Here is a 27551-nt window from a genome sequence, read left to right on the forward strand (position 1 = left end):
GGGTACCCACCCTTCTTAGAGCCAGTAGAGTCACTCAGCAAGTGGAAACTGGTTGAAGAGCTTAGGAGTATGAGGCAGCAGGGCGGGCCCTGGAAGGGAGGGAAGGAGGGGATTAGGGTGCAAACAGGAGACCAGGCCTCCCCACACATGAACCTGAGCACCCTGGCTGGGTGGGGGCTCCATTCAGAGCAATTAAAGCCCTGGTTTTTAGTCCCAGCTCTGCCTCAGACTGGCTGTGTGGCCACAGCTTGATGCCATCCCTCTCTGCGCCTCTGTTTCCCCATTTGCACAATGGCACTTTGGGTCAGTTGTTCATTTCCAGTCCATTCTGGTGTGGGGACACTCTGCCTGGGTTGGCTTTGGGGCCTGAGTTTTGTTCCCAGGCCTGGAGATCAGAATGGGACTTCCCTAGAGCTGAGGGGTACTGCTAACCAGCTCTTCCCAAACAGCCATCTGTCCCCCTTCTCATCTGCTTGCTTCAACCTGTCCTCCAAGAGAATGTCTCCATTGCCTGCTCATGGGTTGCAGGCCCCAGCGGCATAGAGGACCTCTCCACTCCTGCCTTTGCCTTCCAGGCCTCTTGCCTACCCAGGCAGACCAGCCTGGCCCCACCCTCCTTAATTAGAGGCAGCACGTCTACCCTCAGAGTAGCACCTTGCTGAGGGCCTGCTTGTCTGTGGGGAGACTACCTGAGCTGGGGGCTTCAGGAGTACTCTGCCATCGTTAGGCCAGCTTTGGAGTTGGAGAGAGGGGCCGCCGCACAAGAGGAGTTGAGAGTAGAGAGGGACAGGGCCAAGCTCAGGCGAGGCAAGGGTAGAGCCCAGGCTATGGGCATCCAGCAGCCACCAGGGTCTTGGCCCTGAAGTTCTAGACCAAGGTGAAGTTTATGAGGGAGCCAATGTTGCAGATGAGAGTGGCTGGGAGGTCACCACCAAGGGAACATCTTGTGCAGGGGCCTGTTGGTATGAGAGCAGTTGATGTGTCTGGGTCTAGGTGCCTGAGGACAAGGAGTCAAAGAGGAGGCTGGTGAAGTTGGCAGGAGCACTGAAAGCTGACTGAGATGGCTGTGGTGGCCCTGCCAGGGAAGGGGGTTTGTGCCTGAGCAGTGAACAGGTGGGCAGGGCAGGGTAGGGCAGGGCAGTTACCGTTCGAGTCAAACCCGTTTGCAGGCGAGATCAGCTGCAGGGCCTGGCAGTCTGGCAGGGAGGGAGGAGTTGAGGAAAGGCTGGTCCCTTTGGCTGTCCTTGTCGTGGCAGATCTGTCCTGGGCAGGGCTGAATCACCTGGGACAAGGGAGAGCTCGAGGCCCTGGGGCGGCCTAGCTGATGGGCCCCCCTTGTTGACTGGCCATTGATGGCTTGGGACAACACTTGTGCTTGTGCTCTCTAGCTGGCCCATGCAGCCTGAGGGCTCTGGAGTGGGCTTGCCCATTCCCAGTGCTGGCCTTGGGAGGGAGAGGCTACCCTCTTCCTCACCCCTACGTCAAATTCATCACTGTGTCCTCTACATTCTCTCTCTTTAAGCTAGGAGCTCTTGACGGGGAAGGGAGCCCAGAGAGGGGATGTGACACACCCTAGGTCATATAGTGACTATGTTTAAGAGCTAGGACGCCAAGCCAAATACATCCGTGGCCACCAGCAGTCCAAGGTGGGGGATGGGAGCAGGAAGGCATTAGATGCTGGCCACCAGACTATAAGCGCAGAAACTCTTATTGGCAAGAGACAAAGATGAAGTAAAGTGACTGTTTATAAACCCCCCACTCTTACCCCTAACACATATTCACAAATACACTGTCACCTCCTTTCTACCTGATAAAATCCAGGAAGAAAAGGAAGAGGACAGCTTCCAGAATCCTCTCCTTCTGCAAATCCCCTATGCTGCTCTCCATGCTCCAGTGATGACTCACGCAGGGCACTGGCCTCCCTGAACTCACCATCTAGAATAATAAAGGGTGATGGCCGCCATGCTAGATCGATGTTGTCAGAAGGAGCTGGGGAAGCACAGAAGGAAGTGATCAGCTTGACTGGGTGGCCTGTGCAGTCAGGAAGGATTTACAGATGCTTGAGGGAAGTTTGAAGAGTGACTAAGAGTTCACTAGTCAGACAAGAGGACAAAGGACATCCTAGGGAGTCTGAGTGCCAGGAGCAAATGCCCCAAGGAGACAGGACTTGTGATGTATTCCAAAGGCAGAAGGAAGCAAGCATGGCTGGAGTATAGTGAATCCAGGGGGCGAATGGCTGGGCCTGCAGAGATGTGGGCACAGCCAAATCCTTGGGTCCCTTAAAGAGTTTGGCTTTTATCCTGAGAGCATTAGGAAGCCATCAAAGAGCTGCAAGCAGGGGAGTAACGTGTAACCAACTATTAAAGTGACTTCCGTGTGGAGACTAGATAGGAAGAAGGTGAGACCAAAGGCAGGGAGACCAGCACGGGTAGTAGCGGTGGGCGTGGAGAGAAGTGGATGGATTGGAGGGCCATTTGGGACATAGGTTTGGCAGGGCCGGATGAAGGAGGACCTGTTGGTCCATCCTTTTGATCCTGTCATCCTGATAAGCCAACTAGACCAACTCTGCTGTCTCTTGGACTGGCTTAACCGTCCCTGGACCGGGAGGCCTCCACAGGTAGGGTTAGGTGCTTCTTTTGATGCTGCCTCCATCCTAGCCCCCCACTCAGTGCCTTGCACATAGCAAGTACTCAGGAAGCTTGAATGAATGACAGACAGACTGGAAGAGCACAAATGGGTGACACTGAGCAAACGGCACTGGCCTTTGGTGTTTGGACGTGTCTCCCTACCCAGCCTGTGAGGTGGCCCTGCTCGCTGACGGGGTACTCGATGTTGTGCCTTGAGAACCCCAAGTCCCCCCAGGATGGACTTTCAGGGTGAGAACTTCCCCTGTGCGGCCTCACTTTCTTCTTCCCAGCCTCCGGGACTTCCTGCATGATCTCAGCCCCCCGCCCCCTCCGCCCCCCTCTCCACCCCTGTCTGGGATCTCCATCTGTAAAATGGATCTAGGAACAGGAGTTCTCGACAGAATTAACCCGCAGCATCTGTAGAAGTCATTGGCCCCGAGCGGGGGCCAGATCGCGTCGGGCGCGGGCAGGGGCGCAGCTAGGCAGCGGGGCCCTTCACGTGGCGGAGGCCTCCCAGCCCGGGGCCGCGAGCCTGGAGGAATTTGCCTGGAAGTTTTCCACCGCGGCAGAGCCTCCTGGAGCTCGCTCCCGGCTCCGTGCGGGGAGCCCCAGCCTTGATTTCTCCAGCAGCCCCGCGGGGCGGGGCCGGGAAGAGGCGGGCCGGCCAGGACACTGGCGGGAGAATGTGCGGAATGTGCCAGGCGCATCTACCTACCCCAGGAGAGGGCAGAGGAAGGGGGCCGGCCGAGGGGAGGGGCGAGGGGCGAGGCTCCGGGCGCCGGAGAAAACCTGTTTGTTCTCCTGCGGGCGGAGCCCAGTCCGCGCCTCCTCGCCGCCCTGCGCGCTCCCCGCCGCGCCCCGCGCCCCGCGCCCGCCGCCCGGCCCGGCTGAGGGAGCCCGCGCCCCGCGCCCGCCCGACCCTCCGCCCGCCCCGTGAGACGGGCACCTGTGCCAGGTAGGGCTGTCGAGTCGCCGTCGGCCCGGCCCGGCAGAGAGGCAGCAGGGGGCACCGGGCCCGTGCCCAGACGTGTGCCAGGGACAACTTCGGGCCTCAGTTTCCCCATCCATAATCATCGCCCACTCCAAGCATCCCTCCTGGGCTTCCGCTGGAGAGAGGCAGTGCACCTGGTTTTCTGGTTTTCACTGTGAGCAAAGAGACTGAGAGGCAGAGAAGGCTGGCCTGGTCTGTGGGCCCTCTCTCTTTCTGGAAGGGAGGGTTTGATTGTTAGTAAATGGCCTGGGTCCAGGGTGCTCTGAGAGTTCATTGCAGGCCTAAGAGTTAGGGAATCTCAGATCAGATACTTCACCCTGTGTCCATTTTATAGATGAGAAAACTAAGACCCAGAGCAGACGGCTGAAGTGTTGCTTGTGATGAGCATGTACTGGGCGCTGGGCAGTCTCTGAAGGGCCACCAGGAAGGTAGCTGCTCAGACAGAAGGCGCCGAATCAAGTGTCGCTGGGTGTTATCGAGGGGATCTGCAGCGAGCGGGCTCTGTAGCTGGATTGTTTTGATGGGGGCAGGGGGAGCCAAGAGTCTGTCCTCTTTGGAAAGGCAGAGTGATACCTCGCCTCAGAAAGAGACTGAAAGCTCAGCTCCTCTCTCCGTCCCTCTACTTCGCCACTTCCGAGCTGGGGGCACCTGGGCAGCTCCATCAGTCCAAGGGGATAACTTGCTAGGCTGCCTGCCACCAGGGCTGCTGGAGGCTCAGATGAAGTCGGGGGTGGGTGTGCCTGGGCTTTGGAACAGCTGAGGTGCGGTAGGAATTGCGTTTGCACTCAGCTTGCAAGGCTTGCACTTAGGCTTGCACTTAGCCTTGACATCATGGAGGGCTGTACAGCCACATCTCAGGACCACAATCTGTGAATCTTGAGAGAGAGCCCCTCACACCCCACCCAGCAGTGATCAAGGCCTCTGGCACTTGGACCCAGTCTTGCTTTGGTTTCATGGCACCTGGCTGGGAGTAGGGAGCAGGGTCCCAAGGGCCGATAGACCTGCGCAGTGGGAAGGGGCTCTGGGTCCCACTCCCTCCTCACCAGCTCACACACAGCTGTGGAGGAAGGCTGGGGCGGGGGTCCTACCTTCCCAGGGCCTCCCCTCCTCATCTGAAAAATCAAAGGTGGCTCAGAGACCCTGCTCACCACTTAGAAGCAAGCGGCCAGGATATGGATGCACAGACCAGGGGCCAACTTGCCGGCTGGCCTTGGTACTTGTTTGTCTCATCACCTCTGGGCCACTCCAGGATGAGAAGGAGTAGGTGATACCTCTTTCTGAGGTGAGGTATCACCTGCCCTAACCCCTCCTTCCATCGCTTCCCAGCCTGAGCCATTGTGCCTTCCTGGCTGGGCCTTCAGAAGCCTGGCCTGGCTGGGGCCTCCATACTCAGCTGCGAGAGCTGATGGAAAGCACCCAGGACGGGGCCAGGCATACAGCAGGTGCTCCAGATCTGTTCATTTCTATCTTCTGGCCACTCACAAGTCAGCGGCAGAGGTGGCCCATGACCACCTTGGGTACTGCGGCCCTGAGTGGCATAAGCACAAGGGGCTGTGGGTGCCTGGAACAAGGGAGCAGCTCTGGCTATGAGGATCAGGGAAGGCTTCCTAGAGGAGGAGGGCTTGGAAGCAGGAGGAGCTCAGCAGCTGCCAGGTCAAGGCCCACATATCCTTTGGGACTGCTTGAGTCTAACCTCTCCCTCGTCCTCAAAAGACCAAAGTCAGTTCTTCCTAAGCCCCTATGGGTTCCACCCAGAGCTAGGCAGTGCTGGCCTGGAAAGAAACTGGATGCTGGCCTGCCCTGGGAGTGACAATCTAGTTGGGGAGACAGAACAGCTACTCAGTAAGAGCAGCCACCTGCATCGAAATTGTGCACCTCGGTTCCTCCTCAACTCGAGCCGAGAATCCAGAGAGCTCTGTGCCCCTGCCTGAGGGCAGTGACGCCAGGGGCAGCCAGTGCTCCACCTCAGCCTCTCTCAGCCTGTCTTGTGCTCCTGGCGTTTCTGCCTAGTGCCCCTGTTGCCTCCTGAGATCTGGTAGAGCAGGGATTCTGAGCCCTCAGCAGTGGGCCTGGGACCTGGCCACCCTAGGCATTGGCATCCAGTCCCTGAACTGTCCAAGGTCGCATTCCAAGAAAAGTCCCCAGTCTGGCTCAATGCACTCGGGAAGCCCTCGTTTTCCTCCACCACTCAGCCTCCACAGGTGACTGATCCTTTGGTTTGGATGTTGCTTCAAGCCACAGCCCATAGAGTGCCAGGTCATGTGTAACGGCAGCTTGCTTTCTGCTTGCTGAGCCCTGAGGCTGCCCCCACTGCCAGGCCCTCATGGCATGGGATAGGACCACGGCCGGGGAAGACGAGAGCTTCAGCCCACACGGTGCCCTGGGCCCTTGGTCCCTTATGGTCGAGATCCACGAGGAGCACTGCATTCATTCCCGCTGTGCCCGCAGACAGCTGGCTGATGCCAGGACAAGGGCAGTGCCCCCGGGAGGCCCACATCCTTGAGACAGATGTTCAGGAAATGTTGGCATCATTGCTTCTAAGGGTCAGACAGCTGGCAGGGGAGTCGTGGTAGAGCAGGGAGGTGAATGGTGGGGCAGGGAGGCGGCGCCTTTCCAGCCTCGGAGTAAGAGAGTGGCTGGGAGGTCAGGCTGGGTGCAAACCCCAGTTCAGCTACTATCTATTTGTGCAAACCTGAGCATATCACACAACCTGGGGAAGCCTGGGTTTTGTCACCTGTACAGAAGGCAGGCTGAAACCAGGAGCAGCGGCTGCATAGCAGCAAGCAGCTGGCGCCTGGCACAGAGGCAGCGCTCCGTCAGGGATGTCAGTTGAACCAGGACCACAGCGTCCTCCTCCAGGAGCCGTGGTGGCCAGTGATGAGGTTGGTGCCAGGTTGGGAGGGCTGTAGGCTCCTTACTTGAAGAAAAAGTTGTTTAAAAGCCACTGCTAGTTCGTGCCGGCGATGCATGTGGTATCTACTCACAGTTAAATGATTTGCCACAGAACACTGAGTTCTTAGGTCATTTCTGGATGCCTATTAAAATATGATTCACTTTCTTTTTCAATTTTCACTGTTTTTATTTTTAACTTTTTATCTTGGATTAATTTAAAACTCACAGAATAGTTGTAAGACTGGTACAAAGAACTCCCTTGAAGCCTTATCTGATTTTCCACTGTTAACGTCTCTGGTGGTTTTCGTCAGGAAGGGGAAAGTTGACATGGAGGCACTTGTGGGATAGTACCCTTCCACTGGGAAGTGGTTATGGGGTGGGCAAGAGGTGGGCAGGGCTGCTGTCAGTTCGTTTATCCAAAGGGAAACTGAGGCAGAGAGAGGGACTTGATCAAGACTCATTTGAGGATTAAGAATGCAGCCAGGTTACCTTATGTTGCAGATACACACATATGTATTGGGCCGATCTCTTGCCCGTGTTGGGCGCTGGGGCACAGCGCAGAGTGAGAACTGAGACAGGCAGGGATAGGGAAGTGGGAGGGGCAGGCCTGGGTGGAGAAGGGACTGGAAAATGAAAGGACAAGAGGCCCTATGGGTGTCATTCTCAAACTCTAATGTGGGGAGGCAGGAATCTGCAGCTTAAGCACACATGCCAGAAGAACCCAGAGGCCACTTTCAGAAATACTAAGCTGTTCCCGTGGAGAGCGTGTTCCCTTCACATTTCAAGAGCGAGCGGAGAACTAGGGTGGCTGGTGGTGGCCACGGAGGTGGCTGCAGAGAGCCCTGTGGCCACACCCTGGGTCGGAGCAGAGCCCTGGCCTCTGGGGCCAGTGGTGGGCAGTCCCCACGCTGGTGCTGGTGGTCCCCAGTTGGGGCCCCATCTGTGGGCACACTTCAGGCACTTGGTCCAGCCCCCTTGGTCTGGTCCCTGGGATCGTTGGCTCAGCATGCCACTTTCTGATGACTAGGTCAGTTTCCCAGAGAGCTTGATGTGGCCAAGGGTTGCTATGGAGAGAGCAGGCACAAGGATTCCAGTCACAAGAACGGGTATCCCTGGTGAAAATGCTTATATCAGGCAGTGCCTGGTTTAGACTGAAAACAAAAACAAAAACCCCGAAAACCAAAAGCTGAACTTGCCTCACCACTTCTGCCCGGCCAGCTCCTACTCATTCTTTCATCCTTTCGGGAGTGCCCAAGCCCAAGCTGCTCTAGGCTGTCTGTCTGTCTGACCAGCACCCAGCCCAGCATCAACTTTCCCAAATGTTTGTTGCACAAATGAAAATGTGGGAAATGCTTTCTCCTGTCTGAGTCTCCATATTCGAATCCAAAAATGAGGGCAGTGATAAGAGGTAAGGGTGGAACTCAGGGGACTCTGGGTCTGGGGTGGACAGGAAGGTGAGAAAGGAGGGGACTGGGAGGAGACAGGGCAGGGAGAGAGCTGCCAGGAGGAGGAGGAGGCCTGCCCGAGGTCAGCTGGGGTGGGAGGTGTTGTGGGTGGGGAGAGGGGGCTGGGCACTGCTTTTCCTCTTGAGCCTCACTCGTGATCACCTGTAACCAGGCCAAAAGGAATTAGCTTTGGCCAATGTTAGGGCAAAACTGGGGGGACTTTCCTGTCATTGGGCCTGCTCTGGCAAAGGCCGAATGGATGGCAGCAGTGAGGGGACCAGGGTATTCCTGGAGGGGGAGAGTTGGTTGGGGCGGAGGTGCACTCCATGACCCCTGAGTCCCTTTCAACCTGCTTGGCTGTCTGTGGGTGGATGGGGATGACATCTTTGACCCACTGGGATGAGCTTCAGACCACCTTGGTTCCCAGGCTGCGGAGAAAACTGGGTGGGGGTGCCCACAGAGCCAGCCAAGATCCCATAGGAGGGCTCCCAGGATCCCTCTGGGCCCCTTCTCATAGTACAGCAGGGGAGGTGGAGACCCTGCCCAGCCCTGGGCCTCCATAGAGACATCTCAGAGGGCTCTGCCCAGAAGCCCTCACTAGCCCTTGAGGTCAAGCCACCTCAGAAATGGCCGAGTGACCCCAAGCAGTTGCTTATATTCAGCCTGCCAGGAACTTGAAAATGGGCACAGGAGAGCCAGAAGGAATCTCAGCCCCGCAGGAGTGACAGTGGCTGGCAGGCCATGGCGCCCTTTGCCCCCTCGGACCTCCACCTCCCCACCGCCTTGGGAGGGAGCTGATTCATCTCAGATGTCTGCCTCCCAGGGTCCCTCCAGTGCTGACGCCGAGAAGTCTAGATTCTGGGGTATTGGGGGGAAGGTAAAATTCCAGACTTTCATGCAGAAGTCATTTACCTGTAAAGCACATTTACAAATACTCCCCCCACGCGTTCTTTTTCCATATTACATTTTCCCTCTGCAACCCAAGTCTCCTCCAGCTCTTTTTTCTATGTGGTACACCTCCTTCCTGTCGCCCATTGTTGGTTGGCCTCCAGCGTGACTCCCCCCCCCACCCCTGGGACTGGAGCATCAGGGCAGGGCAGGCGCTCTGCTCAGCTGCTTACGCTGGCCCCTGGGAGCTCTGTACTACACATCAGACTGCGGGGCTTGGGGACCCAGCTGCTTGGCCATCACTCTGGCCGGCCTCTAAGGGCCCCTTCCCTCAGGCTGCTGCTGAGACCTTCTGGATCCTGGGAACCCATGCAACAGTACCAGCAGTGCCCACTCCACCCCTCTCCGGAGGAAAGCAACCTGCTGCTGACCTCTTGTCATCGCTGACACCAGGACTCGGGATGTCCTCATTCACGAGACCTGGCTGCAGGAGGCCGCTTCATAAAATGGGACGTTTGATCATTGCAGCCCTTTTGGCCCGGGGAATCAGGTCAGCTGCCTGAGTGCTGGCTTGGGTCTGCCTGGGTCCAAACTTACCAGTCTACCAAGTGTGTGCCTTGAGAAAGGACTAGACGAGGGCACCTGAGAAGGGGGTGGAGGTCACGCTTCCTGACTTTTAGGACCCCTAGCCCCCTCACGCTCCATGCCATGTCCTGCCTGGGGCCTCGGCACCATTCATCTTTGTGTTCAGGCCTTTGTCAGCCTGCCCTGTGGAGTACATGCCAGCTCATCCTTGCAGTTCTCACTACAACCTTCTTGGGGAGTCTGCCCCACAGCCTGGGCTCTCCCTATGATGATGGGCCTTTGACCTCCAGGAGATGTTCCAGCGGGAAGACAGGACAGGGAGGGGCTCTGAAAATGGCACTGCATGGCATCCTGTGACCCCGGTGATGAGCAGAGGGGCTACACTAAAGCCCCATGACCAGGTGCAGGGGTCAGGGAGCACTGGGAGAAAAGGGCTTCATCTTCAGCCAGAGAGGGTGACATTTCCGGTGACTTGTTCTGACAGAACCAGGACTTGGACTCCTTGTCTAGTGCTCTTTCCTTTGCGCCTGAGTTGGAAGAGACAAACGGATGTGTGGCTTCGAGGCCTTGACGAAGTCCTCCACATGTCTGATGGCAGTGACAGTTGATGGACCCAGCTGACTCGTCTCTGAAACTTTCTGAACATGCCCCCTTCAGGCTCAGGGGCAGCCAAGCTGGCTGCAGAGGAAAGCTCTCTAAGGAAGGATAGTCTGGGAGAAGACACTTGCCACCCCTTGGATGTCAGACAGGGCTCCCCAGCAGGTGGGCTTTGGCTACCTATGTGTCACCCTTCTCTTGGTAATACAGACCACCGCAATCCTGGGACAGCTCCTTACCCTGAAGGAGCTTGAGAGGGGCCTCTCACAGGTGCTTAGGCACAAGAGAGGACCCTGACTTTGAAGCTCAAAGGCATTTGCTTGACACACGCCCAAGGAAGATCTGGGTGTCTATACTGGAAGGTAACTCTAAGGCATGGGAACTTTTCTTTGAGTCCTTTCCCTGATGCTGGGGCCACTGGAGGCTCTTTATCCAAAGGGAACATTTACAGTGCAAATGGGCAGGAGCCTCCCCCATGCTCAGAATCCGCCATCACCAGGGCAGGTCTCCAGTAAGTCAGGCTGTCACACAGGGGAGTAGGGGCACAGCCTGAGAAGGTGGTTCTGACAGTCCGGAGCCTTGGGGTTGTAGAGACCAACTCAGGATCTCAAAGGAGAGCCGGAGGAGACGGGTGTGACAGCTGGGGTCCCCTTGCGGCCTTTGGTTTTCCATGATTTAGTCATTGACACCCTCATGCAATGGTGGGGTGCCAAGGCCCCATGGGAGAAAGGAGTCTCCTTCCCATGAGGCCACCTGTCTTCTCTGAGACCCCTGGCAGCACCCAGCTGAAGGATCAGAACTGGCTGGGTCTACCCATCTTAGCAACAAGTTGCTGGGAGACAAGGGACTTTTCATCACTTCACCTCTCCCCTCATGACCCAGATGGGAGCACTTATGAGGGAGGCCATGTTCTCAGGCTCTGCCTTTGTGAGATCCCCCTGCCCTAGAGCCCCATGAAAATGCTTGAACACAGAGTTTCACTAAAACATGAGGTGGGCCCAGCAGCTGAGCCCTGCACTGGGCGGCCCAAGGCCTTGATGGCTTCATCCAGATGTTACTTGCTACATCCGCATTTGGTCACTGGGCTTGGCTGCATGGGCTGTGATCTGGGTTGTATACTCTTGCTCTGTCCTACTGCTTCCTCATGCCGACCCCTGACCCCTAAAAGGTCCACCCAGAACTGAGCAGCGGGCTCTGATTCCAAGAGACAGAACTGCAATGACTGCTGGCCAGGGATGGGGCCGCCAGGCTTCCTCTCAGTTCCCTGGGTGCAGACTGTCACAACTCACCTCTGGGGAAGCTCTGCCCCTTGCTCTTCTGCCCAGGGTATGCTCACTCATGCTTGCTCATGGTGGCCAGCGCCCAGCACACAGACATTCAGACAAACCCCAACACCCATACCCTCTGTCTGTGGCTCCTTCGTGTACAACAATGTACCATGCTCCTGGAAGGCCTGGCTACATGTGTTTTGTTCCTTTTCCCTCCCAGTTTAGCTAGGAGGTCCCTGCCTGGCATCCAGCACCCCCTATTCCCCTGCCACCCAGGGCGGGTGAAGGGTAGTCACTCAGCCTGCTGCCTCCTTTCACGCAATCCCTTGCCACAAAAATCCCAGGCCAGGGTCCAGAGGCTGGGGTGTGGGGTGGGCCAGGCTGCCTGTGTTGGCAGGATCAGCTGCCTTGCCCCCTTCTCAGTGTGCCTCAAGTTGTCTGGAAGAAGCCAGCCCTTCCCAGCTGTGCAGAGTGAGCGGGAATGGACATTTCAATGCTGGGTGTACTGGCATGGGGGAAGCAGCAGCACGGGAGTGAGGGCCCCAGGATGGGGTGACACACAGGGGGCCAGAGAGGGCCACCAGGCCAATGGCCCTCCCCACCCATGCCCATGGCTGTGGGACTCTCTGCCCAAGGTAGACTCTGTACCTCTACACCTTCCTCCTCTCCTGTGGACCACTTTCCCTTCCAGGCTAGTGGAGAATGCAGACTTTTTAGTGTAGTGTGACCAAAAATGGGACCAGGCTGTATCCCTGAGCCAGGGGCCTGAGGACTTGAAGCTTCCTCTGGGATGCCTCCTGGGCTGAAGCTCAAGGCCATTGGCAAGAAGGTAGCTGCAAGGGCAAAGACACAGAGGGTTGCTTGCAAAAGGAGGTATGCACAACTTGTGGAGTCAAGCAGGGTGGCTATTCTAGAAAACTTTCTCCAAGTTTGGACGCAGAGCATGTCCCTGTGGGGTGTGAGGCGCCCCCTCCTCCTGCTGCTTCTCTCGCCATCTCTGTCTCCTCACGCATCAGCCAAGCATTTGCGTCACTGTCTGTGACTCCCCCCAGCCTCCCCCCTCCCACTAATCTGCCAGCATTAGCTGCTGCATCAGCTCCGACTCCACTGACAACACCAGGCTTGCTATGGCTCCTTGCACCCCCTCATTGGCTCCTTGCTTCTGTCTGTCCAATCAGGGCCAGAGGCCCCTTCCCTGGGAGGTTGCTGGGCAGAGGCTCTGAAGCAGGAAGGAAGGTGCAGGGGGAGCGTGCCCATTGACATTCACAGGCCAGCTGCATCAGGGAGGGCCTGTCCCCATCTCCCCCTGCCTGCCCCAAGAAACATCTGCAGGCTAATGGGAGAGAAAGAAAGGGGTGAAGGGCCAGGAGGGTGGGCTGGGGGCATCCACCTGGTGTCTGAGGTGGCCTGGCCCGCTCAGGAGAACTTGGACTTGGTCCTGAACTGCCATGGGACAGGCTAGTGCAGTCTGAGTGTAATATCTTGCTCGGAGTTGGCATGAAGAGTGGTACTGCCTAGTGGGGCTTCATCTAGTGAGGCTCCAGGAGTGTGCTCGGAGGGACAGCTGGAGTGGAAGGTGGCAGATAAACCACCCTCCTTTGGTGGCTCAGGCCAGGCCCCCAAGCAGTGCAATATGGCAATTCCTAAGGAACCAGAAGACTTCTCCCTGTCAAGGTAGACATGAGATGCACCGAGTAGCTGTCTGGGCCATTTGGGAGATGAGGACACCCAGTAGCATCAAAATACCCAAATTCCAGGGAGCAGCATGTGCTCTGGCTTGGGGGTACCCTGCCAGGAGGAGACCTAGACAGCAGGTCCACAGGCTTGCTGGTTTGGAACCACTTTACAGATGAGACCAAAGCTTGGAGAGGGAGACAGCCTCACAGCCATGTGAGGCCACTTAGACACAAGGAGCAGAGATGTCTTTGCTGTCAAGTGAGGAGGCCTTCTGCATGGCAGGGCTCATGCATCAGGGGAAGTGTAAGACTGGAAGGCCCCAGGGGAGGTAAGAGGTCTCCTGCTTCACTTCTGAAGGTGGCTGGAAATGGAACAATCCCGGAATCCAGTGAATCTCGCTTCCCTCTCCACCTTCTCCATGGGGTGAGTTGGGAGGGGCAGAGGTCGCAGTCAGAGAAGCTTCTCTATTTCATGTCTTCTTGAACTTGGTCAGCATCTTGCATCTCAGATGCAGAGGGGATGGAGAGTCTGGGGGCCGCAGGGGTGTGGGCCGCCCTCCTCGGAGGGGATTCTGGGGTCCGGTGCTTGGAGTCAGTAGTGGCTGGACCAGGCTGAGCAGCCAGGCAGACACTGAGTGGGTGGCCGGCTGGAGTCCTCGAGTCCCCTCCCTCCAGCAGTCAGCTGCTGAGGCCAAGTGCCTGGCTTTGGAGGACGTGTACAGGTGCCAGTGGAGGAGGGGGTGTGCCTGGGCCACCGGCACCCCGGCACTTTGCTGCGAGGACCACTCCTAGCCGTGGAGCATGGGGTCAGCAGGGCTACTGAGGGGCTGCAGCTGAGATTCCATCTGTGCCCTCCGCCCCCGGGAAGTGGGAAGTGGGGCCAGTCGCCCCACCTCCCCGAGCTCCTTTGCTCATGGCGAAGCGGGGATGACAGTACAGGTCCTGCCAGCCGGTTGCAGACCTGTTGCCAGGCTTGCATGTCCTGGACCCTGGACTGGGCCCCTGCCTTGTTAGCGAGCTCGCAGTCCACGGCCCGGGGCCCCATGGAAGGGCAGGGCCGAGGTACCCATCCTTGTACTCGGGTCTCCTGGCACCATCGCTGCCAACACCCATGCTCAGAGCAGCCCCTTCCATGGCCTCCTTCTCCCTGGGAACAGCACTCCACAGCCTGGGTCGGGGGTGGGTGGGGTGGGGGAGGCCTTGGGGTGGGGAGTGTCTTCAGCACCTGCAAACTGCATTCATTCTGTCCTACCGTGCCCCTTACATTCGTGAGGGAAGCCGGCTTCCCACTCCCAGGGGTGCCTCGGCTTTGTGCTGCTGGCAGCTGCTGCTGCTGCGACCTCCTGCTCTGAGATCAGACCCTCAATGCACCACCTGCTCTCCCTCCCTGCCTGAGCTCGTGGGCAAAGAGGACGGAGGCTCCTGGAGGAGGCCTCGTGTGCCCACAGCAAGGCAGCTGGCAGCTCGGCACACGTCGGGCCCTGCAGGCCCAGGGCGTCGGCCCCCTCGCCCCTGGGATGTCCACCCAGCCAGAGAGAGAATTCCCAGGGTCACTGCTTCCGTTCACTCTCCTCATGTGGATTCCTCCTCGGCACCGCTCACCTGTACAACTTTTGAGACCCACCTTTAGCTGTCCAGGCAGCCCCAGCTCCTATTGCATTCGCTTAAACCACTGTTTGTTTAGTCTTCAGCACACAGACCATACACGTTCATGATAGGAAAATTAGAAATACAGAGGCGCAAAGTATATTCGTATGTATCCTTTCAGGTGTCTTCTTTCCATGTACATTTTTATGTAAATGGCACCATCCTATACATCTTGTTTTAAAAGCTGCCTTTCACTTAATGACATATGGAAACCACACACACAAAGGCTTGTTAAATGTCGTATATATCAATAGCATTTGTAATGGCTGCATAGTATGTGCTTGAACAATGGATCATTATACGTTTAAAATGGACTATTGGGAATTGAGATTATTGGCAAATTTTCACCATGACCCTCAACCCTGGCATGATGCCCTTCTTGTGTACTTGGTTTCCTTATGCAGTTGTCTCCTTAGGAGATAATGCAGTCACGGGGACTGCTGCATCAATGGCTGCCCTTTCTAAGGCTTTCAGTCCGTATGGAGATTTGTGCTCCAAAAAGACGCCCCTGTTGAACTGCCCACCAACAGTGCATGGGAGCTGCCCAGGAAACACCCTTCTGAGTGCTTAGCCCCCCATTCTCCAAAGTTGCCCCTATTTGCAGTGAGGGTTTTTCTGGCTGTCCCCTGATTGGGTGGCCGCTCCGCTCTGCTTTCCAAGAGGGGCAGGGATGGCGGGTCTGAGAGGAGACCTGCGTCCAAGAAGAGTTAATGGTGTTTGGTAAGTCAGAAGCATGGCCCCTGCCAGCCTGCAGCCCAGTGGCAGGGGTGTTCTGTGCAGGCTGTGTGCTGGGGTGTGAGGGATGCCTGGACTCTGTCCTCACTGAGGCTGGTGGAGCGGGCAGGTCTTGTCTGGGAAGACTTGGTTCCACCATACCGATGTGCGCAGGGCAGAGGAGGGGAGAGGTCCCTAGGAGCAAGGACAGGTGGGGCCCTGAAGAAGGGGCAGGAGGAGCTAGAGGGCCACCTTCCATGGATGCTGAGGCACATGGTCTGTTTGGAGCAGTGTCAACATTAAGGGGGGGGGAGGTAGAGAAAAAAGTGCCTGGGTCAGGAGCTTACCCCAGTCCTAGAGGGGAGTCCACAGAAACTGAGTGAGAATTGAGGCCCAGTGGGATTAGGAGCAGATGAGTGCTCCCAGAAGGAGGTACAGATAAAAGTAGGTGGACCAGGGACAGGTCAAAAGTGACTGCGGCCTGAACCAGGGCTGGGGGATAGGGGAGAGGAGGGCATGGTCAAGTGGAAGAAGAAGCTAGCTCTCCAGCTGGGACCTAGATCCCAACCTCAGGTGTCCATCTGTTTGGCCAGCACTTATCACTTTAAAAGCCCCTTGTACCAAAGAGCTGTCTTCCTCTTCAGTCCCGTGGAAACACTACTTTCTGACTCTTTCATATATTGTCCCATCAGAAAAAGATATTTGGCTTCTGAGATGAATCATCATTCCTGGTCTTTGCCTTAATCTTGGGACTAGGGTCTTAACTGTAAAGACAGGGCCTGAGGCAGCGTTGGGCACCACGTCTGCTCCGCCCACCCTCACTGAGGGCTCCTGTGCATGTCCCTGCCCCTTTGGCCCAGGAGTCCCCAGTGGCTCCTCTGTCTGCCATTCTGCATGTATGTGAGCCTGTCCTGATTTTGGAAGTGGCTTCTTTGGTTCTGATGAGGTAGAAAACTTCTAGGCAACGTGGCCAACAGGTTTGTCAAGAGGAGAGCAACGAGTTCCTGAAGGAACCTAAAGACTGAGCGTTAGGAATTCCTGAGCTGAGGCCCAGAGGAGGCGAGGGACTTGCCCAAGCTCTCACAGCCAGTCAGCCAGCAGCACCAGGAGACAGATGGACCAAGGTCTCAGGAGGCCACTCAGTCTGTGTGCCCTGCCCAGGGGGGCCACACCATGGGTGGCTGGGGTGGGACAGTGGAGCCTGTGAGGATCACCCTATGGAATGTGCTCTGCTCAGTAGAATTCCGACGTGGCCGCCTTGGTGGAGGGGCTGGGCACGCAGGGTGCCCATTCACGGTGATGAGGTGCCGTTCCTGGCACACAGCAGGCTCGGGCCTCCTGGGCTGCTCATTTGGTGCAGTTTATGGGAAAGCCAGCTCTTGCTGATGTGGCAAATTTGGTTTGCTCTTGGCCTCCTGCCCTGCCCGTTGTAGTGTGCCCCTGACCTCCACAGTAACATGCCCAGGCCTTGCCAGCTGGCAGCAGGATCTGGCTGCTTGGGCCTGGCCCTGGAAGGGCCGAGAGGGTGGCAAGCCCCTAAGAGAGAGAGGCCGCTCTTTCTCTGGACTATGCTGGCAGAGCCAGGCCCCTGCTTCCCATGATGGCTGCTCACCTGAGCCTCCAGCTCCTCTCTTGAGGCCCAAGAGGCTGGCTGTGACAAGTTGAGAACTGGCTTCCTCACCCCAGCCCTTCCTGGGGCGAACAGCCGTCATGGAGCTGTGAAGGCCTCAGGGCCCACCCCTCACTGGCCACAGGAGGGCAGTACTGGGCTGAAGGGCAGAGAGGAGGTAAGAAGATAGAGAAGGGCCAGAAGACAGAGGAAGAAAAAGCAGGGCACAGGACGTTCCCCCACTTCCCAGACACAGCAGCAAGCCCTTACCAGATCCCCACCCTTGCCTGGTCCCTGAGGGCCACAAGGAGTTGGCAGCGTGGCCCTGGCCTCCCTGGAGATGGAGCCAACCCCTGAAGCACACAGGGCTGCACAGCCCCAGGCTCTGTTTGTACTGACTGAGGATCACCCACAGTCCCCTCTCCAGCGAGGACAGGTTCAGAGTCATTGCTGCTTGGCTCCTGCCCAACTGCCCTGTGATCTTGGCTGTGCCAGGTGGCGCCGGGCATTTGCAAGACATTGGTGCACTCTTGTCATCCTACCGTCTTGAAGGGTAGACTTTTCTTTAACTCCCATTTTACAAATGAGAACATTGATGCAGCCTGGAGAGGTTAGGTGACTGGCCCAAGGTCTCGCAGACAGCTACTAAGCAGTGAGAGAGACGGTCCAACCCCAAAGGGGCTGGTCCCCCAACCCCCCTCCACCGTTCCCCAGTCCCTCCGTCTGAGTCCACCAGTGCCGGGCCTCAGGGAGCCTGTCAACTATGTGGCACTGTGAAGGTTCCCTTGCTGCCACTCTGTCCCCTACTCTCACCTGGACCTGGAGCCTGGCCATCAGAACTCTAGGAGGGCTTGTGGTCTGTCCTTATCAGCCATCTGTCAAAGAGACAGCCCCTGGCAGCCCAGGCGGTGTTCCCCAGGTGAGCGGCCCTGGGCAGACGTGGGTGTGCCACCCAGCAGTGAGTGCTGGCTCCCTGGCCTCGACCAGCTGTTGCTTCCCAATGCCCAAAAGGCAGTCCGGATGGTCTTGGTATGCCAGGGACCACATGGTGACCCGTGAGCCATTATAAATGCATGAAGTGATAGCTATGCGCTTACCTTTGTCCCAGGAGCCCTTTTGAATCAACTGAGAAGGGACCTGCAGAGCACGCGCCATGAGCATCTCAGCTCTCGGAGGCAGTACCAAAGGTGAGGCCCGGGCTCGGCATGTGACTGCCTTCTTCCATGCTAGCCCTGCCAGGCTCACGAGCGCTGCCTGGGCAGCAGAGAGAGTGGCATATTGGGAGGGCTGGAAAGGAATGCCACGGTCCCGGTCTGGGCTCTCCTTCTGAAGCTATGTGGCCTTGCCCCCACCAGGGAAGTCTCTCCCAGCGGGCGAGGAGGAACGCAGTAACGTCCTCAAGCAGATGAAGGTGCGAACCACTCTGAAGGGGGACAAGAGCTGGATCACCAAGCAGGATGAATCGGAGGGCCATACCCTGTAAGTGCAGGAGGGCAACAGGGTAGGGCTGGGGTTGTGAACCACGGGTCTCGTCCACACCTGGACATGTTGAGGGGCTTCCACCATTCAGAGCTCGGCCAGCCAACGTGGCCATAGGCCAGCTAGAGAGGGTGGAGCAGTGGAAAGCAATCCAGCTAAGGGCAAGCCTCAACCAAAGTCACAGGGTGGGAAAGCCCTGGGTGCCGGGGTGTGCATGTGCCTGTGGAATGTGGAGGTGGTCTGGGGAAGGAGAAGGTGAGATGGGAATGGTGGGCCAAGTTCTGGGGGTGCATGTACTGCTCCTCCCTCAGCTGCCTTGGGGTCCAGCAGGCAGCCTCTAGGATGGAGGCACAAGGTAGCTGATGGCAGGGGGCTGGGAGCCACTCGTTTGGGATCCTTCTTTCCCCAGAGAGCTACCCTCTGGCCGGAGTCGTGCCACATCCTTCTCCTCAGCTGGGGAGGTCATGAAGACCAGGTAAGAGGTAGTACCCGATGGCTGGTGGCGGGCCTCCTACTTCAGTCCTCAGGGAACAAGGAGGGAACCCGAGCTGAGAAGGGACACCAGGGTCTGCAGTTAGTCATTTGAAATTCACAAGAAGGATGTTTTTTCCTTCTTTGCGCCCTGTTGGGAAAGGGAGAGTACAGGAGTCACTGGCTCCAGTTCCCTGGCCTTGCTGCGTGGCCTCAGGACTGGCTGCCTCCCCTCCTGGGCCCCCGTGCTTCCACCTATCAAACGGGATCAAAATCGTCATTGAAACCTGCAGGGAGTGACACAACGTCCCTGAGGTGCTTTGAGAGTCACACGTGACTCCCTCCATAGGTGGCCCTGTTTGCTGAGTGGACCTGGTAATTGTCATGCCAGGGGAGTCTCACACATTTGTGCCAGCTGTCTCCTAAGTTCAGGATGACATATTTTGACAGCTGGCCGAGGAGAACAGCCCATCTCTTCTCTATTTTGAGGGCTTTTGCAAAGAAGAGTCTAGGGAGGCTCTGACGCGTGGGCACATCCTGCCCAGATCTGCAGCAACTGCTCCTGAGAAGTAAAGGGGTGGGGGACCCCAAAATTCAGGCTTGATTCCTTGCTCCAAACAGCCAACAGTTGGCAGCGAGTGCAGTGCCAGGGTCTTTGTCAGGTGGTGGTAAGGCAGTGGAGGCAGCTGGAAGGGAGGGATCCATATTCACTGCTAGCTTCAGGGGCTACCTCTGGTAACTGTGGCCTTACCTGTCATCCCTCAATGACTCAGCATCCAATACTTGCCAGGTCCTGTGCTGGGCACAGGAAACACAGCCCTCTCCTCAGGGAACTGACATACTAGCAGGGACCATGGGTAGGACCCAAGTAGAGAGATGAACATGCAGAGAGAACTGTGATTGGCAAGGATGGCAAGGACCTGAGGATGGTTCAAAGAGTCTACTCCTGAGAGGACTTGTTTACTGTGGGGGAAGGTGCAGTTCTCACCTTAGGCTTTGGTTTGGGGGTGCATTTGGAAAGCACGTCTTGGGGCTTTGTGACTCAGGTCCTAGAGCAGGGGTAACTGGAAGTCTACATAAACCTCAGCTCTCATTCTTTTCCTGCAACTTGGTCACCTCTGGGAGGCTCTCCCCAGTTAAGGACAAGGTCTGCAACAATGGGAAACCCGGCCGCTCTGTGTTGCCCTTCCTGCCTGCCTGCCTGCATGGGTTCCCCTTAGGCCTGCTCCCGCTGCTCCAGCCCCAAGGTCCCCTATTCTTGGACAGAGTCCCTGTCTCCTGCCCCTGAGCCCTGGCTGCCCACACTGTCAGCCCTTGGCTCCCACAGCACCCCCCCAATCCTCTGAGCCCCCTCGGTTGCTCCCAAGTAGGAAGTGCTGAGCACATAGAGGTAATGCTTTCCAGCCACTGACCAAGCCCTGGCCATGTCCTCAAGTCCCAAACTTCCATAAAGACTTGCGATGTGGGTGTCCCAGGATTTGGAGGAGGGGAAGCCCCAGATGAGAGGGAAGAAAGGGTCAGCTGGCCATGGCTGGCTCATGCCTGGACTCTGCCCCTTGGGCCCTTATAAGCCTTCCTGGAAAAGGCTGTGTGGGGCATCAGGTCAGGAGCCGTAGTGTCTGCCTGCCATGGCCTCAGTCCCAGGCCTCTGACCATGGAACCGCCAACCTGAACTGGGTCAGCTCCACAAGTAGATGGTGGCAGGGCTGTCAGCAATCCCAGAAGAGCTCTCGCTCAGGCGGGCACTGGGGCCCTGGCAAGCCAGGGAGAAACCAGACTTTGAAGGGGACCCCTGTGCAGCAAATGCCCAGCCATAGAGCACACCTTCCTTCCTGGGCATGTGCTGTGAGCCAGGGCCATGCTGGGCTGGGCCCAGAACCATCAGCCACAGGTCATTTTCCTGGGGAGCATAAGAGAGACAGGCAGAGCAGAGTAGGCACCAGACTAGGGGTACAGGGTGGCTGGCTCTCGGGGGAAGCCCCTGGCCACTCCTGCTCCCCTCATTCTGACTGCACTGAGACACCCACCCACCAGCCCAACCGCTTGGCTGTCGTTAGGGCCATGGAGAAAGTAGGGCCCCCACAAGGCCTCACTTCACTTCATGCATTTTTTCCTTGGCAGGTCTACAAGCACAAGGGCTCCCACTGGCTACATCATCCGGTAGGTGACAGTGGGACCCTGACTGCCTTCCCGTCCGTACCTGCCCACACTGCCCCTTGGCTTCTCCCTGGGAGCTCACTGGGCTGCTTCTTTTGGGCTCTCTTTTAGGGGAGTGTTCACCAAGCCCATAGACAGCTCATCCCAGCCCCAGCAGCACTTTCCTAAGGCCAACGGAGCTCCGAAAAGGTATGTCCGTGAGGCGCTGGCTAGGCAGCCGGTGGGGAGTTGTGAGGGCCTGAGCCAGGCTCATGCAGAGAAAGTACTCTTCCAGTCACTGAGGGGGTGGCAGGTGGCAGCTCTGTTCCTGTCTAGGGTAGGGCCCTGGAGAGCAACACAGGGGCGATCAGAGATGGGCTGGGGTAGATGCAGCTGCACCACGGGGGCTGGAAGCCCCCAGGTAGGTGCTGGGCCATGTTCGGGCACTCTGGTCTCTGGGAGTAGAGTCCCTGGGGCCACTACTGGTGACCTTGCCCTTGAGCCAGTCCTGACTTGCAGGGAGCTTTGATTTGCTGATTGACTGCCGTGAGCTGTGTGCTTTAGGCCACCTTCTTCCTGGCAGGCTGAGGTGGCATAAAGCACCTTGGTGTCAGGCTAAACCTGGGCTCCATCAGAAAGGCAGGGCCAAAGGGGCTGGGTCTGCCCTTAGCAGGAGGGCTGCCCTGCTCAGGGTGCTGCAGATGTTCTGGGTGTTTGGCAGGGCTGAGAACAGAGAGGAAAGGCCACCAGCATTCTCTCATCCATCCACCTTGTGCCTGCTGGGCTGTGTGGGCAAATCTGGAGGCGAGAGGGGGCCTGCAGGTGGGGACATGAAAACTCTTTGTCTCTCCAGCACGGCCAGTCTGGTGAGAGCAGCTCCCGCTGGGCTCCTCCGCTCCCCCTCCTCCGGCTACAAGATGACCACCGAGGATTACAAGAAGCTGTGAGTATGCAATGGCAGACCCAGCTCGGTCCCCTCCAAGGGACAAGCCCAAATACTGGAGCCCATCAGAGGGTGACAAGCCCCAGGAAGTTTTGTTTTTTTTATTAAATTTATTGGGGTGAAGTTTGATGTTCATGCACACTGCCTTTCTGATCTGAGCCAAAGCAGCTGTAGGAAGTTTGTAGAAGGGGCTGGTGGGTCAGGATAAATGGTCATAGGTCATGACCCTGGGGCTGCTTCTGGCTGGCAGTTTCCTGGACATGCCTGTGCAGCCCCGCTAGGCTAGGCTGTCAGCCTGGGTAGGGCCGGGCTGGGTCAGGCTGGGGCCTGACAATCCTAAGCCTGCTGCCGGCTCTGCAAGACTATCCGTTGTGGGCACTTTGTGCCTAAATCTGATCTGCTTCTTGGGTATAAATCTTTGGGGGTCCCTCTGGAGTTCTCCTCATGGCCTGTGTGCCCAGGGAGGGGAACTCTGGACAGAGGGGTGGATTGTACCCATGATTCCCAGGGGTCCCACATCTCTATATGGTTTGTCCTTTGTCACCATCGTCCAGTGAGCAGCTAGGGCAGCTTTCTGGAGAAGGGGCCCCAGTTTGAACTGGGTCTTAGCGGACAGTTAGTGTTGGAACAGGGAGAGAAAGGAGGGCTGGCTCTCGAGGAAGAAGAAGTATCAAGAGCAAAGGCCCAGAGGCAGCAATGCCAGCGTGTAATGGAAGTCAGGAAGCGAAGTTGCTGAGGATAGCAGCCTGTGGCAGGGAGCAGGGTGCAGGTAGTGGGAGGAGAAGCCATACTCACCAGTATCCTCAATCCGCCCCTCTCCCCATCCCGCAGGGCACCCTACAACGTCAGGCGAAGCTCAGCGTCAGGGGCTGCTGAAGAGGAGGATGTGCCCTTCTCTTCTGATGAGCAGAAACGGAGGTAACGCTGCCCTCCGGGCCTCCCAAGTCAGTGCATGTGATGAAATAGGAATTGTGCCAGTTGGGGTGATAAAACGCACATGTAGGACATCAGTGCTGGCCTGTGGGCTGGAGAAGTGGTTGCTCGCAACAGGTGTTATCCTTTGAGTCCCAGAACCACCCACATAGCTGGGCCAGCTCCAGGGACCTTCTTATGAACCTTCTATGGGGCAGAACCCAGGTGAAGAGGGTCTGTGGGTGAGCAGAGGGCAGAGAGGGAGGTGCTTCAGGACTTTATATGAGTTTGTTAAAAAGGGACCTGAACAGGGTGTCTGGATGGCTCAGTTGGTTACAGTGCAAGCTCTTAGCAACAGGGTTGCCAGTTCGATTCCCACATGGGCCAATGAGCTGCACCCTCCACAACTAGATTGAAGACAACGAGCTGCCGCTGAGCTTCCAGAGGGGCAGCCAGATGGTTCAGTTAGAGCGTGTGCTCTCAACAACAAGGTTCCGGTTTAATTCCCACATAGGATGGTGGGCTGCGTCCCCTGCAACCAAAGATTGAAAACTGCAGCTGGGCTTGGAGGCTGAGCTGCACCCTCTACAACTAGATTGAAGGACAATGACTTGGAGCTGATGGGCCCTGGAGAAACACACTGTTCCCCAGTATTCCCCAATTAAAAAAAAAAGGGACCTGAACAAATTGGAGCAAATTAGGCAGCGCAAGGGCCCCTCAGAAGAGCCCTGTGTGTGTGTGTGCTGTGTGTATAGGCAGGGCAGGGCCTGTGTGCCTGGGGGACAGGGCCAGGCTCCAGAGGTTCCAATACCCCTCACCCCAAAGTGAGGCTGGGTGCTTCGGCAGCAATTAGGCACCAAAGAAATGAAGCTTCCCAGGTTCAGCCTGCCCCCGCCAATGCCAACATCTGCTGGCCCCACTGTGGCTCAGGAAACAGAGCAATGCCCCATGCTGAGGGCCTGGCAGATGGGCAGTCCTCAGGGCAGAGTCCACAGTGGCAGGGGACGCCAGGCCTGGGAGGTGCTGGGGAAAAGCCAGGCCACCTGGCATCAACTGCCCACTCTGCCACCAGTTAGGTGTTTGATCTTGGGCAAGTCACTACAGCTCCCTGTGCCTCAGTTTCCTCATCTGTAAATTGTGGGTGATACTAGCACCTACTATCTTCCTGGGTTGTAAGGATTCAACGAGCCAATACGGATTGGCAGCATGCAGTGCTTGAGAAACGTGGGTTACTCTTCCCTCAGTCTCTACTTTCCTGTGAATGGTCCTCAGAGCAAGTGCTAAACTGGCTTTACCCCCTTGCCTCACTGGGGTGGCCTGAGCCATCCTGCCCATCAGATGCCCCTTCCCTGTGCCACCACAGGTCAGAAGCTGCAAGCAGTGTGGTGAGGAAGACAGCTCCCCGGGAGCGCTCCTACGTCCTGTCAGCAGCCAAGAAGAGCACCAGGTAAGTAGCACAGCAGGAGACACAGCTCAGCTACCAGCAGGCTCCATGCTCTGAAATAGTCCCCTCAGGGCTCCGGTCTTCCTCTGCCTGCTGAAAGGTGGGGTGAGTGGGCCCTCTTAGCTAGACCTTCTGGAATTCTCAGATGCAGTTTCTGAAAACCTGAGGGGTCTGGCTGCTGCCATCAGGGCAGCCAAGGTCCTAGGAAGGGAGAGAGGCCCAGAACCCTCTGGGGCAGCGTGGTCATGATGTCACCTGTCTACCCCATACATTTTGCCCAACACGTCACCTTTCTGCCTCCTTTCCAGCAGCCCTGCCCAGGAGACACAAGCCCCGTTCATAGCGAAGAGGTAAGTGTCAGCAAGGAAAGTGTGAGAAGCCTGTCACGGGCCATGGACGCCTCCTGTCGGCTGCAGTGTAGTGTGGGCACTGGGAAACGGTCATGGGATGGGGTGGAACTGCTGTCCCTGAGCAGGGGTTCTTGTGAGGAGCTGGTGGCTTCTGTCTGGCGGCCAGGCAAGCACCTGGGTGGCTGTGGCGGCACTTATGGTCCCAGCAGCCAGTTCTGTGTAGGTAGGAGCCTGGCTGAGAGAACACAGCTTATGGCTGGAAGCTCCCATTTGCCAGTAGATAACAGGACTGGGCCCCTGACCCAAGATGAAGCCATAGTATTTCCAAGGGCCTCTGATGTTTTCAAGCAAAGGTAGCTATGGGGGGACATAGGAGTTGTTCCCTTGCCCTCCCTCCCATCCTACCAGGGACAGGCTGAACAATGCCCTCACAGGAGCAATCACTGGGCTGGGGTCCAGAGGCTTGTCATTGGGAGCCCCTGCCTGGCCAGGCCCTTGGAAGTGACCATGACATTGGAAATGGGCCTTATAGGATGAATAGAATTCAACAGGGAATGATCAGGACATCAGGACACTCCAGCTGAATGAGAGAGGGCTGTCACCATTAGGTGAAAAGGACAGCTTCTGGGAGAGGAGAATATGGGAGGACAGGGAAGAAACTTCTGGAAAGTTAATTTTAGGGATATTCCATTGGGTAGACAGGGAAGGCCGTCATGATGAGCTAAGGACTAAAAAACAAGGAAGCCAGCATGCCAAGTATTCCAGGTAGAGGGGCCCAGCTGGTGCAAAGACCCAGAGGTGGGACTAGCTTGCTGAGTTGGAATACCAGAAAAGCTGACTGAAAAGTAGCCAGCAGAGGGTGGTGGCAGCATGAAGGAAGTGACAGATAACGGTGTGCTCTTACTGGCTATATTAGGTTCTTGGGGCTGTCATAACAAAGTACCGCAAACTGTGTGGCACAAACACCAGAAATATATTGTCTCCCAGTTCTGGAGGTTAGAAGTCCAAGATCAAGATATTAACAGGGTTGGTTCCATCTGGCAGCTCTGAGGGAGGAACCAGGCCCCTTTCCTACCTTCTGGTGACTGCAGGCAGCCCTCGGTGTCCCTTGGCTTGTGGATGCATCACTGCAGTCCCTGCCTCCGTCCTCACCCTCACCTGACCTCCTTTTCTCTGTGTGTCTGTGTCCAAATGTCCCTCGTCTTGTAGGGACAGCAGCCATTACAAGGATGTAGGGCCCACTCCACGCCAACATGACCTCCTCTAACCTTGATTACATCTGCAGAGACCCTATTTCCAAATAAGGTCACATCCATAAGTTCCAGGGGGCCATGAATTTGGGGAGACTATTCAACCCAGTATGCTGTCCTTATCCCAAGGTGGAGTCACTGTGCCCCCGGCCTGGGCCACCTCATGGCCCTAGACTCCACTGAAAGAAAGTGTGTCCTTCAGGAGCAGCCAAGCAGGTCACAGGGACCCTGGGGAAAAGTGGTGCATCTGTTTCTCTTCTTGTCTAAAGGGTGGAGGTGGTGGATGAGGACGATTCTTCTGAGAAGAGCCAGGACCCACCTGCTCTGGCGAGATCCCCTCCTGGCTCTAGCAGGTAATTAATCACTCATCTTTGCCTGGGCCTGGTGGCTGCCAGGCTGCCTGCTACTCAGCCACTGTGGAATCTCAACCAGGTCACCTCCCTGCAGAGTCTCAGGGTCGGTGTCTGCACGTGCCCAGTGACAGGATGGGGCACAGAAATCAGTAAGGGCCTATCTGGCTGGATGTCCTAGGGCAGAAAGGAGCCAAACAGCCTGGCCTCTAGGGAGAGAGCACTGCACTCTTGTCTGTTTAGTGGTTATCTGTGTCACGGGGTTGGAGAGGGTCCGCCGCCGGGGTGCCAGCCCTGCCATTCTCAGGCTTGTTCACGGCTCTCCTAGAAGTTGGCCAAGTTCAACCTGCCAACGCTGTCCTCCCCCTCCTGCTGGGGAAGGAGGCTCCGCAGCCCCCAGTACCGCTCACAGATGCCTTCTTTGCCAGTGCGGATGGAGGCCGAGCCAAAGTGTCTCGGGCGATTTGGATTGAGTGCATGCCGAGTCTGCCGAGCCCTGCCGGGAGCCGGGAGCCCAGGTGGGTGCCTCGAGCTGGCTCTGGCCTGTGAGCCGGTCAGATGGGAGGGTCTGGCAGTGGGGTGACAGGGCAGGGACAGGCTGAGCGCTGCTGATATCACTACAGGCGGGGCCTTGATTTGCCCTGATTTCTGAGCTCTGAGTGTCCGGGCAGATAATAGTGCTCTCTTCTCTGTGGACGACAAGCAATCAATACCTCCTTGTACTTTGGGCTGAATCGTGCTAAGTCCTGCTGAGTGTGCCACCGCCCTGTTGTCCCTGCTGCTGAAAGCACCTGTCTGGATTGGGAGCTTTGCCCAAATCCAGGTCTACTAAAGGCCGTGCCTCTGTGACACCCTTGGAAGACCCCGAGGGCAGAGGGGCAGAGCACCTGTCCTTCCAGTTCGTGTTCAGGGGCCCCAGGGGCTGTTCCAGCTCTTGTAATGTCATTGCAAGCCCCCATTCCCCACCCATCATGAAGCCCCACAACCATTTGTGTGTGACAGTCCTCAGGGCCCCTTCCTTTGTGCCAGGAGGAAGACAGACCACCCGCTGGGGCACAGCCTGGTGGTGGAGAGCGAGCCTGCAGCAGGATTGCTGGGCTGAGGCTGGAAGGGGCTGGGGAGGCGGCAGAAGGCCCCTCCTCTTCATTTAGTCCTTCTTTTGATCTTCCCTGTTTGTCTGAACTTTTGTCCGTAAAAAACATAAACAAGTGGAAAGGTTTGAGAACTCTTCGCAAAGTAGCATTGATGGGACTTGGTGACTGATGGGATATGGGGGC

The 27551-nt window shown here is 57.0% G+C and overlaps 1 protein-coding gene across 13 annotated transcripts in view; it reads left to right on the top strand.

The window, feature by feature from the left end:
• The first annotated feature begins 3426 nt into the window (after positions 1–3426).
• Positions 3427–27551, top strand: part of ZNF185 (zinc finger protein 185 with LIM domain) — a 66389-nt gene continuing 42264 nt past the window's right edge. For 2 of the 13 annotated variants that reach the window (XM_019711237.3, XM_074323471.2), the window contains exons 1-12: positions 3428–3582; positions 18048–18126; positions 18295–18418; positions 18828–18893; positions 21011–21049; positions 21158–21235; positions 21879–21968; positions 22800–22886; positions 24244–24327; positions 24633–24674; positions 26194–26277; positions 26703–26792. In XM_019711237.3, coding sequence (XP_019566796.3) covers positions 18093–18126; positions 18295–18418; positions 18828–18893; positions 21011–21049; positions 21158–21235; positions 21879–21968; positions 22800–22886; positions 24244–24327; positions 24633–24674; positions 26194–26277; positions 26703–26792 — 818 coding nt within the window. In that variant the 5' untranslated portion in view covers positions 3428–3582; positions 18048–18092. Of the gene's footprint in view, positions 3583–18047; positions 18127–18294; positions 18419–18827; positions 18894–21010; positions 21050–21157; positions 21236–21878; positions 21969–22799; positions 22887–24243; positions 24328–24632; positions 24675–26193; positions 26278–26702; positions 26793–27551 lie in introns of all 13 variants that reach the window. The other 11 variants (XM_019711241.3, XM_019711242.3, XM_088795267.1 and 8 more) reach the window with 8 other exon arrangements.

Source organism: Rhinolophus sinicus, chromosome 18, assembly GCF_057876585.1.
Source record: "Rhinolophus sinicus isolate RSI-liver-muscle chromosome 18, RSI-T2T, whole genome shotgun sequence".
Classification (NCBI taxonomy): Eukaryota; Metazoa; Chordata; class Mammalia; order Chiroptera; family Rhinolophidae; genus Rhinolophus; species Rhinolophus sinicus.